This window comes from Pseudophryne corroboree, chromosome 3 (genome assembly GCF_028390025.1).
Source record: "Pseudophryne corroboree isolate aPseCor3 chromosome 3, aPseCor3.hap2, whole genome shotgun sequence".
Lineage (NCBI taxonomy): Eukaryota > Metazoa > Chordata > Amphibia > Anura > Myobatrachidae > Pseudophryne > Pseudophryne corroboree.
The window spans coordinates 36571424-36583834 of NC_086446.1; the positions used below are offsets into that span (position 1 = coordinate 36571424).

A 12411-nucleotide genomic window follows, 5' to 3' on the forward strand; every position below is an offset into this window, starting at 1 on the left:
GATCCCTACTTACCAGCAGTATCCACCGGTAACCATTCTACAACTCTCCTGTTTCCACGCTCCCTAGCATCTTACAGCATCCACTCCGTGTTTAATCACCTGGCTGGTTCCATCCAGCATTCACTCTGTGACTTAATCACCTGGCTGATCCCATTCAGCATCCACTCCGTGTCTTACCACCTGGCTGGTTCCATCCAGTAATACAACAGCTTCATATATTTCATCTACTGGCATGTTCCTCGGCTATCTCCACTACTGCAAGCAGGCCTGGTAAGGTTATTCCATCAAAGGACTTTAACAACTGTTCTTTAACCTACCAGTGCTCTGTGATACCTTCTATGGTCAAAGTGTTCCAGGAACTATATAATTTGCCATTGCCATTATTTGCTGTCTGTTATTACACGGAGTCTGTCAATAAACTTTTATTTTTGATTTTACCTGGTTGTCATGGTCACACCTTCGGGTTTCTTTTAACACTTACATGTCCAGGGGTCTGATTAAACCTCCCCGGTTTAAGTTCCTTTCAGCCCCTACAACTGAGGCTTCCTCCTGTCAGCCAAAACCCTCAGTTGTGACAAGGCGGATATATACCACTGCCTCTGCCCTATGAAGCGGATATACACCACTGCCTCTGTCCTATGAAGCGGATATATACCACTGCCTCTGTCCTATGAAGCGGATATATACCACTGCCTCTGTCCTATGAAGCGGATATATACCACTGCCTCTGTCCTATGAAGCGGATATATACCACTGCCTCTGTCCTATGAAGCGGATATATACCACTGCCTGTATCCTATGAAGTGGATATATACCACTGCCTCTGTCTTATGAAGTGTATATATACCACTGCCTGTATCCTATGAAGTGGATATATACCACTGCCTCTGTCCTATGGTATGGTTATACACATACATGTCCCCCTATCACCTGTATGGATATATTGGGGGATATTTCCCGGATCTCCTTCCTCTACGTTAACTAGAGGTAATAAACTATTATTATGTAAGATTGCGGGTGCAGGAAACCCCCCCCAATCCTCTCACAATAGACCGCACCTTCCGCACCTTATTTTTCTCTATTTACACCTAGACTATTTTATATGGATTGGACGGATACATCAATAACAAAGAAGGTCAGGAGGAAAGGTTTTTGGAGACGTTTACCCTTTATTCACACATTACCATCTGAGGTAAAACAGTCACAGACAAAGCTTTCAGTTCCCTCATGGTACAATCTGGCTGTGTTACACACAGGTACACCTTATTACACAGCTAGTTTTCCCTAATGTATACTATACTCTGACTCCGGTTATTGCTCGGAGTCTTGTTCTTATGTATCTGCATTTCCCTGTCACATGACTCTGTAATTGTGTAACTCCTGTCACTGTGCAATGTATTATATAATGATTTTATGTTCATCAATAAAAATTATTATAAAACAAAAGTGGAAGCCAGGAAGAGGCAACAACTACAGACCAGTGAGTCTTACATCAGTAGTAGGGACATTGGTGGAAACACTCTCAAAAGAAAGAGTTGTAGATTATCTCATATCCAGCAATTTGCAGGATCCCAAACAGCATGGAGTCACTGGGGGGGAGATCATGTCACACAAATCTTACTGACGTTTCTGTGTGACTAAAGTGATGGATAAAGGTGGAGCCGTGGATACAGCTAATCTAGACTTTAGTAAGGCTTTTGACACTGTTCCACATCGCAGACTGCTAAATAAACTCAAAAGCTTGGGATTGGATACTAACATTGTTGAGTGGATAAGATCTTGGTTGCAGGATAGAAAACAGAGAGTTGTGGTAAATGGAGTGCATTCACAGGAGGGAAATGTTACCAGTGGAGTACCCCAGGGATCTGTACTTGGACCAGTGCTTTTTAATATCTTTATTGGGATCTAGGAGTCACTATGTCAGGTGACATAAAGGATAAATATAGTATTAATGGCTCTATACTGGGAACTACTGAGGAGGAAAGGGATCTAGGAGTCACTATGTCAGGTGACATAAAGGATAAATATAGTATTAATGGCTCTATACTGGGAACTACTGAGGAGGAAAGGGATCTAGGAGTCACTATGTCAGGTGATATAAAGGATAAATATAGTATTAATGGCACTATACTGGGAACTACTGAGGAGGAAAGGGATCTAGGAGTCACTATGTCAGGTGACATAAAGGCAGGTAAGCAATGTAACAGCAATGAGGAAGGCTAGTCAGATGCTTGGTGCATTGGGAGAGGAATCAGCAGCAGAAAGACACTGTATAGGTCATTGGTAAGCTCTAATCAGAATACTGTGTCCAGTGCTGGAGGCCATATCTTCAGAAGGATAGTAATACATTAGAGAGTGTTTCTATGTGTATAGGCCGGGTGTCACACACAGAGCAGATATATATATATATATATACATACATATATATATATATATATATATATATATATATATACACACACACACACACACACACACACACACACACACACACACACACACACACATATATAAAATTGTGCCCCAGGCTGATTACTGCATCTACAACAGATATAGGGGCTTATGTGACAGCCTGTGAGATACAGACGTGGGGTGACACTGCCACAGCTGCCCATATGTAAAGTGGCACTCATTATTAGGCAGAGCGGAGGTGTGTACCAGGAACATGACAGACCATATCCCTATCATTAGGTAATAGGCACTTACCCCTGTCACCCCAGGCTGGTACTCCCACACTCCGTCACCTCCAGGATGGTACTCCCACACTCCATCACCTCCAGGATGGTACTCCCACACTCCGTCACCTCCAGGATGGTACTCCCACACTCCGTCACCTCCGGGATGGTACTCCCACACTCCGTCACCTCCGGGATGGTACTCCCACACTCCGTCACCTCCAGGATGGTACTCCCACACTCCGTCACCTCCAGGATGGTACTCCCACACTCCGTCACCTCCAGGATGGTACTCCCACACTCCGTCACCTCCAGGATGGTACTCCCACACTCCGTCACCTCCAGGATGGTACTCCCACACTCCGTCACCTCCAGGATGGTACTCCCACACTCCGTCACCTCCAGGATGGTACTCCCACACTCCGTCACCTCAGGCTAGTACTCCCACACTCCGTCACCCCAGGCTGGTACACCCACACTCCGTCACCTCCAGACTAGTACTCCCACACTGTGACCTCTGGCTGGTACTCCCACACTCCTCTGGGTGATCCAGTTCCAGAAACTACTACTCATGCTAGAAAGTGACCTCCCTCCCCCCCACACAATGAGAGCAGGTGATCTTACAAAACAGGTAACCGGTAAACAACAGAAACATAAAACTACAGGTATAAGATGTAATGTAACACAAGTGACAGATGTGAGATGTTGGTTGGTAACACTGTAGCTTTGCCCTATCTAGGTGAGACTCTATCATAAGGACGTTTCACCACAACTGAGTCACAGCCAACTAGTATCAGGCACACCTGGAGCTCAGCTAGACAGCCACTAAGGATTGGTATTGGGTTCTGAGTACACAGAGCAAAGGAGAGGTCATCGGCACAGCAGTGGTAGACCAGGGCACGACGTCTGATTGTTCACCCAGTAGCAGCATATATATTGCAAAAAGCATAGGAGATAGGACAGAACCTTGAGGAACATTGCATGGCAATGGTGATGTTGAGATAACAAAGGTTTCTCAACTGTGTGATGTCTATTGTGTGAAACAAAGCTGATTTACGTCTCAAACTCAGAATATGTGTGACTTCTCTCATGTCTAACAAGATGTGATTTCTGTGTAAAACATTTCCCACACTCAGAACATGGAAATGGTTTCTCACCTGTGTGACTTCTCTGATGTATAACAAGTTGTGACTTATCTATAAAACATTTCCCACACTCAGAACATGGAAATGGTTTTCCACCTCTATGACATCTCTCATGTTTAAAAAGATCTGATTTTTGTATAAAACATTTCCCACACTCAGAACATGGAAATGGTTTCTCACCTGTGTGACGTCTCTCATGTGTAACAAGATCTGATTTCTGTACAAAACATTTCCCACACTCAGAACATGGAAATGGTTTTTCACCTGTATGACTTCTCTGATGTCTAACAAGTTGTGACTTATCTATAAAACATTTCCCACACTCAGAACATGGAAATGGTTTTTCACCTGTGTGACTTCTCTCATGTCTAACAAGATGTGACTTATTTATAAAACATTTACCACACTCAGAACATGGAAATGGCCTATCACCTGTATGGCTTTTCACATGTCTACCAAGATGTGATTTATGTGTAAAACATTTCCCACACTCAGAACATGGAAATGGTTTTTCACCTGTGTGACTTCTCTCATGTCTAACAAGACGTGACTTACCTATAAAACATTTTCCACACTCAGAACATATCAGTGGCCTCTCACCTGCCTTAGCTGGCCGATGGGTAATACACTTTGTGTACTGTGTAAAACATTTGGCATCTATAGAACACGGAAACACTGTATCTACTCTCAGAGCTGTAACAGATGCACCAATATCAGAGTGATCAGGAGAACATTTCCCAGGATCAGAGGGATCAGCTGATAGAGCTGGATGTATAATTGGGGTAATGGGGTTAGCTCCTGGAGAATCCTGTCTATTGTCTTTATCTTTTATGTCACAAACCGGGGATAACATTAGATGTCCTTCTGAGATATTCCTGCTTGTGTGTCCATCTGCTGGAAATAAAACACATTATGGAAATGTGACATTTTCTGTAACAATATTAATCTTGTAAAGATTATATAAAAAAAAATAAGAATTTACTTACCGATAATTCTATTTCTCGGAGTCCGTAGTGGATGCTGGGGTTCCTGAAAGGACCATGGGGAATAGCGGCTCCGCAGGAGACAGGGCACAAAAGTAAAGCTTTCCGATCAGGTGGTGTGCACTGGCTCCTCCCCCTATGACCCTCCTCCAAGCCAGTTAGGATACTGTGCCCGGACGAGCGTACACAATAAGGGAGGAATTTTGAATCCCGGGTAAGACTCATACCAGCCACACCAATCACACCGTACAACTTGTGATCTAAACCCAGTTAACAGTATGATAACAGCGGAGCCTCTGAAAAGATGGCTCACAACAATAATAACCCGATTTTTGTAACTATGTACAAGTATTGCAGATAATCCGCACTTGGGATGGGCGCCCAGCATCCACTACGGACTCCGAGAAATAGAATTATCGGTAAGTAAATTCTTATTTTCTCTATCGTCCTAGTGGATGCTGGGGTTCCTGAAAGGACCATGGGGATTATACCAAAGCTCCCAAACGGGCGGGAGAGTGCGGATGACTCTGCAGCACCGAATGAGAGAACTCCAGGTCTCCTTAGCCAGGGTATCAAATTTGTAGAATTTAGCAAACGTGTTTGCCCCTGACCAAGTAGCTGCTCGGCAAAGTTGTAAAGCCGAGACCCCTCGGGCAGCCGCCCAAGATGAGCCCACCTTCCTTGTGGAATGGGCATTTACATATTTTGGCTGTGGCAGGCCTGCCACAGAATGTGCAAGCTGAATTGTATTACACATCCAACTAGCAATAGTCTGCTTAGAAGCAAGAGCACCCAGTTTGTTGGGTGCATACAGGATAACAGCAAGTCAGTTTTCCTGACTCCAGCCGTCCTGGAACATATTTTCAGGGCCCTGACAACATCTAGCAACTTGGAGTCCTCCAAGTCCCTAGTAGGTGCAAGGCACCACAATAAGCTGGTTCAGGTGAAACACTGACACCACCTTAGGGAGAGAACTGGGGACGAGTCCGCAGCTCTGCCCTGTCCGAATGGACAAACAGATATGGGCTTTTTTGAGAAAAAACCACCAATTTGACACTCGCCTGGTCCAGGCCAGGGCCAAGAGCATGGTCACTTTTCATGTGAGATGCTTCAAATCCACAGATTTGACTGGTTTTAAACCAATGTGAATTGAGGAATCCCAGAACTACGTTGAGATCCCACAGTGCCACTGGAGGCACAAAAGGGGGTTGTATATGCAATACTCCCCTGACAAACGTCTGGACTTCAGGAACTGAAGCCAATTCTTTCTGGAAGAAAATCGACAGGGCCGAAATTTGAACCTTAATGGACCCCAATTTGAGGCCCATAGACACTCCTGTTTGCAGGAAATGCAGGAAACGACCGAGTTGAAATTTCTTTGTGGGGCCTTCCTGGCCTCACACCACGCAACATATTTTCGCCACATGTGGTGATAATGTTGTGCGGTCACCTCCTTTCTGGCTTTGACCAGGGTAGGAATGACCTCTTCCGGAATGCCTTTTTCCCTTAGGATCCGGCTTTCCACCGCCATGCCGACAAACGCAGCTGCGGTAAGTCTTGGAACAGACATGGTACTTGCTGAAGCAAGTCCCTTCTTAGCGGCAGAGGCCATAAGACCTCTGTAAGCATCTCTTGAAGTTCCGGGTACCAAGTCCTTCTTGGCCAATCCGGAGCCATGAGTATAGTTCTTACTCCTCTACGTCTTATAATTCTCAGCACCTTAGGTATGAGAAGCAGAGGAGGGAACACATACACCGACTGGTACACCCACGGTGTTACCAGAACGTCCACAGCTATTGCCTGAGGGTCTCTTGACCTGGCGCAATACCTGTCCCGTTTTTTGTTCAGACGGGACGCCATCATGTCCACCTTTGGTATTTCCCAACGGTTTACAATCATGTGGAAAAAACTTCCCGATGAAGTTTCCACTCTCCCGGGTGGAGGTCGTGCCTGCTGAGGAAGTCTGCTTCCCAGTTTCCATTCCCGGGATGAAACACTGCTGACAGTGCTATCACATGATTTTCCGCCCAGCGAAAAGTCCTTGCAGTTTTTGCCATTGCCCTCCTGCTTCTTGTGTCGCCCTGTCTGTTTACGTGGGCGACTGCCGTGATGTTTTTCCCACTGGATCAATACCGGCTGACCTTGAAGCAGAGGTCTTGCGAAGCTTAGAGCATTATAAATTTACCCTTAGCTCCAGTATATTTATGTGGAGAAAAGTCTCCAGACTTGATCACACTCCCTGGAAATTTTTTCCTTGTGTGACTGCTCCCCAGCCTCTCGGGCTGGGCTCCGTGGTCACCAGCATCCAATCCTGAATGCCGAATCTGCGGCCCTCTAGAAGATGAGCACTCTATAACCACCACAGGAGAGACACCCTTGTCCTTGGATATAGGGTTATCCGCTGATGCATCTGAAGATGCGATCCGGACCATTTGTCCAGCAGATCCCACTGAAAAGTTCTTGCGTGAAATCTGCCGAATGGAATTGCTTCGTAGGAAGCCACCATTTTTACCAGGACCCTTGTGCAATGATGCACTGTTTTTAGGAGGTTCCTGACTAGCTCGGATAACTCCCTGGCTTTCTCTTCCGGGAGAAACACCTTTTTCTGGACTGTGTCCAGAATCATCCCTAGGCACAGCAGACGTGTCGTCGGGATCAGCTGCGATTTTGGAATATTTTGAATCCACCCGTGCTGTTGTAGCAGTATCCGAGATAGTGCTACTCCGACCTCCAACTGTTCCCTGGACTATGCCCTTATCAGGAGATCGTCCAAGTAAGGGATAATTAAGACGCCTTTTCTTCGAAGAAGAATCATCATTTCGGCCATTACCTTGGTAAAGACCCGGGGTGCCGTGGACAATCCAAACGGCAGCGTCTGAAACTGATAGTGACAGTTCTGCACCACGAACCTGAGGTACCCTTAGTGAGAAGGGCAAATTTGGGACATAGAGGTAAGCATCCCTGATGTCCCGGGACACTATATAGTCCCCTTCTTCCTGGTTCGTTATCACTGCTCTGAGTGACTCCATCTTGATTTGAACCTTTGTAAGTGTTCAAAAAATTTTTTAGAATAAGTCTCACCTAGCCTTCTGGCTTCAGTACCACAATATAGTGTGGAATAATACCCCTTTTCTTGTAGTAGGAGGGGTAATTTAATTATCACCTGCTGGGAATACAGCTTGTGAATTTTTTCCCATACTGCCTCCTTGTCGGAGGGAGACCTTGGTAAAGCAGACTTCAGGAGCCTGCGAAGGGGAAACGTCTCGACATTCCAATCTGTATCCCTGGGATACTACTTGTAGGATCCAGGGGTCCTGTACGGTCTCAGCGCCATGCTGAGAACTTGTCAGAAGCGGTGGAACGCTTCTGTTCCTGGGAATGGGCTGCCTGCTGCAGTCTTCTTCCCTTTCCTCTATCCCTGGGCAGATATGATCTTATAGGGACGACAGGACTGAGGCTGAAAAGACGGTGTCTTTTTCTGCAGAGATGTGACTTAGGGTAAAAACGGCGGATTTTCCAGCAGTTGCCGTGGCCACCAGGTCCGATGGACCGACCCCAAATAACTCCTCTTCCTTTATACGGCAATACACCTTTGTGCCGTTTGGAATCTGCATCACCTGACCACTGTCGTGTCCATAACATCTTCTGGCAGATATGGACATCGCATTTACTCTTGATGCCAGAGTGCAAATATCCCTCTGTGCATCTCGCATATATAGAAATGCATCCTTTAAATGCTCTATAGTCAATAAAATACTGTCCCTGTCAAGGGTATCAATATTTTTAGTCAGGGAATCCGACCAAGCCACCCCAGCTCTGCACATCCAGGCTGAGGCGATCGCTGGTCGCAGTATAACACCAGTATGTGTGTATATACTTTTTATGATATTTTCCAGCCTCCTGTCAGCTGGTCCTTGAGGACGGCCCTATCTATAGACGGTACCGCCACTTGTTTTGATAAGCGTGTGAGCGCCTTATCCACCCTAAGGGGTGTTTCCCAACGCGCCCTAACTTCTGGCGGGAAAGGGTATACCGCCCATAATTTTCTATCGGGGGGAACCCACGCATCATCACACACTTTATTTAATTTATCTGATTCAGGAAAAACTACGGTAGTTTTTTCACATCCCACATAATACCCTCTTTTGTGGTACTTGTAGTATCAGAAATATGTAACACCTCCTTCATTGCCTTTAACGTGTGGCCCTAATAAGGAATACGTTTGTTTATTCACCGTCGACACTGGATTCAGTGTCCCTGTCTGTGTCTGTGTCGACCGACTAAAGTAAACGGGCGTTTTAAAACCCCTGACGGTGTTTTTGAGACGTCTGGACCGGTACTAATTGTTTGTCGGCCGTCTCATGTCGTCAACCGACCTTGCAGCGTGTTGACATTATCACGTAATTCCCTAAATAAGCCATCCATTCCGGTGTCGACTCCCTAGAGAGTGACATCACCATTACAGGCAATTGCTCCGCCTCCTCACCAACATCGTCCTCATACATGTCGACACACACGTACCGACACACAGCACACACACAGGGAATGCTCTGATAGAGGACAGGACCCACTAGCCCTTTGGAGAGACAGAGGGAGAGTTTACCAGCACACACCAAAAACGCTATAATTATATAGGGACAACCTTATATAAGTGTTTTCCCTTATAGCATCTTTTTTATATATTTCTAACGCCAAATTAGTGCCCCCCCTCTCTGTTTTAACCCTGTTTCTGTAGTGCAGTGCAGGGGAGAGCGTGGGAGCCTTCCCTCCAGCCTTTCTGTGAGGGAAAATGGCGCTGTGTGCTGAGGAGATAGGCCCCGCCCCTTTTTCGGCGGCCTCGTCTCCCGCTCTTAACGGATTCTGGCAGGGGTTAAATATCTCCATATAGCCTCCGGAGGCTATATGTGAGGTATTTTTAGCCAAAATAGGTATTCATTTGCCTCCCAGGGCGCCCCCCTCCCAGCGCCCTGCACCCTCAGTGACTGCCGTGTGAAGTGTGCTGAGAGGAAAATGGCGCACAGCTGCAGTGCTGTGCGCTACCTTTAGAAGACTGAGGAGTCTTCTGCCGCCGATTCTGGACCTCTTCTTACTTCAGCATCTGCAAGGGGGCCGGCGGCAAGGCTCCGGTGACCATCCAGGCTGTACCTGTGATCGTCCCTCTGGAGCTGATGTCCAGTAGCCAAGAAGCCAATCCATCCTGCACGCAGGTGAGTTCACTTCTTCTCCCCTAAGTCCCTCGTTGCAGTGATCCTGTTGCCAGCAGGACTCACTGTAAAATAAAAAACCTAAGCTAAACTTTTCTAAGCAGCTCTTTAGGAGAGCCACCTAGATTGCACCCTTCTCGGCCGGGCACAAAAATCTAACTGGCTTGGAGGAGGGTCATAGGGGGAGGAGCCAGTGCACACCACCTGATCGGAAAGCTTTACTTTTGTGCCCTGTCTCCTGCGGAGCCGCTATTCCCCATGGTCCTTTCAGGAACCCCAGCATCCACTAGGACGATAGAGAAAGTCTGATTACTACAAAATGAGTAGACAAGACCCAGGATGTCACATGGTACAATATATAATTATCTAAATGACATTATTACCTCTAAGCATTGCGGTTATGTTTATTTTATTTTAATAAAAATAGGATGATTGGACTGGAGTATAACTAACACTGAGAGATAACGTGGGATTACTACAGGTGACATGAGCTGTTGCCATAATGTCTACTTCAAGAAGCCCAAATCTTTCTATCAGTAGCTGGAAGACTTCCTGATGTAAGGACCAGTCCCTTGGAACATCCTGCCTCTGTCTCAGCTATACGGCCACTGTATTCTCCTAGCCTGTAACATGGAACACGTGAGGTGACTCTCTCTACACAATATATCAGCTTTCTCATACGTCCTAGAGGATGCTGGGTGTCCACTTCATGACCATGGGGTATAGACGGTTCCGTAGCAGCCATGGGCACTCTTAAGACTTTTCAATGGGTGTGAAATGGCTCCTTCCTCTATGCCCTCCTCCAGACCTCAGTTTTAGAAATGTGCCCAGGCAGACTGGATACACTCTGAGGAGCTCTACTGAGTTTCTCTGAAAAGACTTATGTTAGTTTTTTTATTTTCAGGGAGAACTGCTGGCAACAGTCTCCCTGCTTCGTGGAACTGAGGGGGCAGAAGTTGGAACCAACTTCCTGAAGAGTTTCATGGCTCTGCTTCTGGCTGACAGGACACCAATAGCTCCTGAAGGGTACTGAACGCTAGCCGTGTCTAGATGCTCGCTCTCACAGCACGCTGTCACCCCCCTCACAGAGCCAGAAGTCAGAAGACAGGTGAGTATGAGAAGACAGATCTCAAGTAAAGTGACGGCTGAGGTGCGGCACGGCTAGCGGGAGCGCAGTGCGCCATTGCTGCCCACACACACAGGCACTGCAGAGTGCAGGGCGCAGGGGGGCGCCCTGGGTAGCAAAATACCTATATAAACTGGCAAAAAGGGGGCATAAAATGCCAAGGCACAGCCCTACCCCCTCCAGTATAAATATTAAACAAAGTCTCTGAGGTAAAAACGCGCCATTGCGGGAGCAGAGCTTCTTCCTCAGGCAGCCAGCACACTGGTCAGCGTTATTTTCTCTCTCTCCTCAGGCTGCAGAGACAACGCTGGTCTTCCTTCACTTCTGACTACAAGTATTCAGGGTGTAAATAAGGGGGGCACAAGCGATTTTGGTGCATTACAAGTGTGTTTTACTGTGTAAAAGCGCTGCATGTCTGTGGGCATTCTGTGTTCACAGACATTACATACTGGGGCTTGGGTTGTGAACTGGCTGCTCCTATACTGTGTCCCTCTGACAGATTTTAATGTTGGTCTGTCCCCTATAAGTCCCAGTGTGTGTGCGAGTGTGTGTGGTACGTGTGTGATATGTCAGAGGCAGGGAGTTCCTCCCCGGAGGAAGGCATTTTAGGGACACAGAGTTGTAATGTGGTGGCGCTGCCGGCACACCAAGAGCCTGCATGGGTGAAAGAAATACGTGACAGTATGCATCATATCAATAGGAGATTAGATAAGTCTGAATCTCATGCTGAATGCTGGAGAAAATCTGTGGAAGATGTGATTTTTCAGGACTCAGTTCTTCCATCTGCAGGCGGCCCCTCTGGGTCACATAAGAGACCATTTGCGAATATTGTGAATACTGATACCGACACGGACACTGATTCCTGTGTCGACGATAGTGACTCCAGGGAAATAGATCATAAATTGGCAAAAAATATACAATATATGATTTTAGCTATAAGGGAAGTGCTGGAAGTCACGGAAGCCACTCCTGTACCTCAGGAGTAGGCTTATTTCTATAAAGAAAATAAATCTAAGGTCACTTTACCTCCTTCCCACGAGCTTAGTACTTTCTTTGAAGGAATGTGGGTGAATCCCGAAAAGAAATTTCGTATTCCCAAGAGAATTCAGATAGCTTATCCTTTCCTGGTAGAGGACAGGAAAAAATGTGTTAGACAGTGCAGTGTCCAGGTTGACAAAGAAGGTAATTCTCCCTGCACCTGGCACGGCTTCACTAAAAGAGCCGGCAGACCGAAAGATGGAAACTACATTGAAATCCATTTATGTTGCCAATGGTACG

The 12411-nt window shown here is 46.5% G+C and overlaps 1 protein-coding gene across 1 annotated transcript in view; it reads right to left on the reverse strand.

The window, feature by feature from the left end:
• Nucleotides 1–12411, reverse strand: part of LOC135054643 (gastrula zinc finger protein XlCGF26.1-like) — a 127873-nt gene that overhangs the window by 87558 nt on the left and 27904 nt on the right. Inside the window, exon 6 of the mRNA XM_063957873.1 lies at nt 3742–4714. Coding sequence (XP_063813943.1) covers nt 3742–4714 — 973 coding nt within the window. The remainder of the gene's footprint in view (nt 1–3741; nt 4715–12411) is intronic.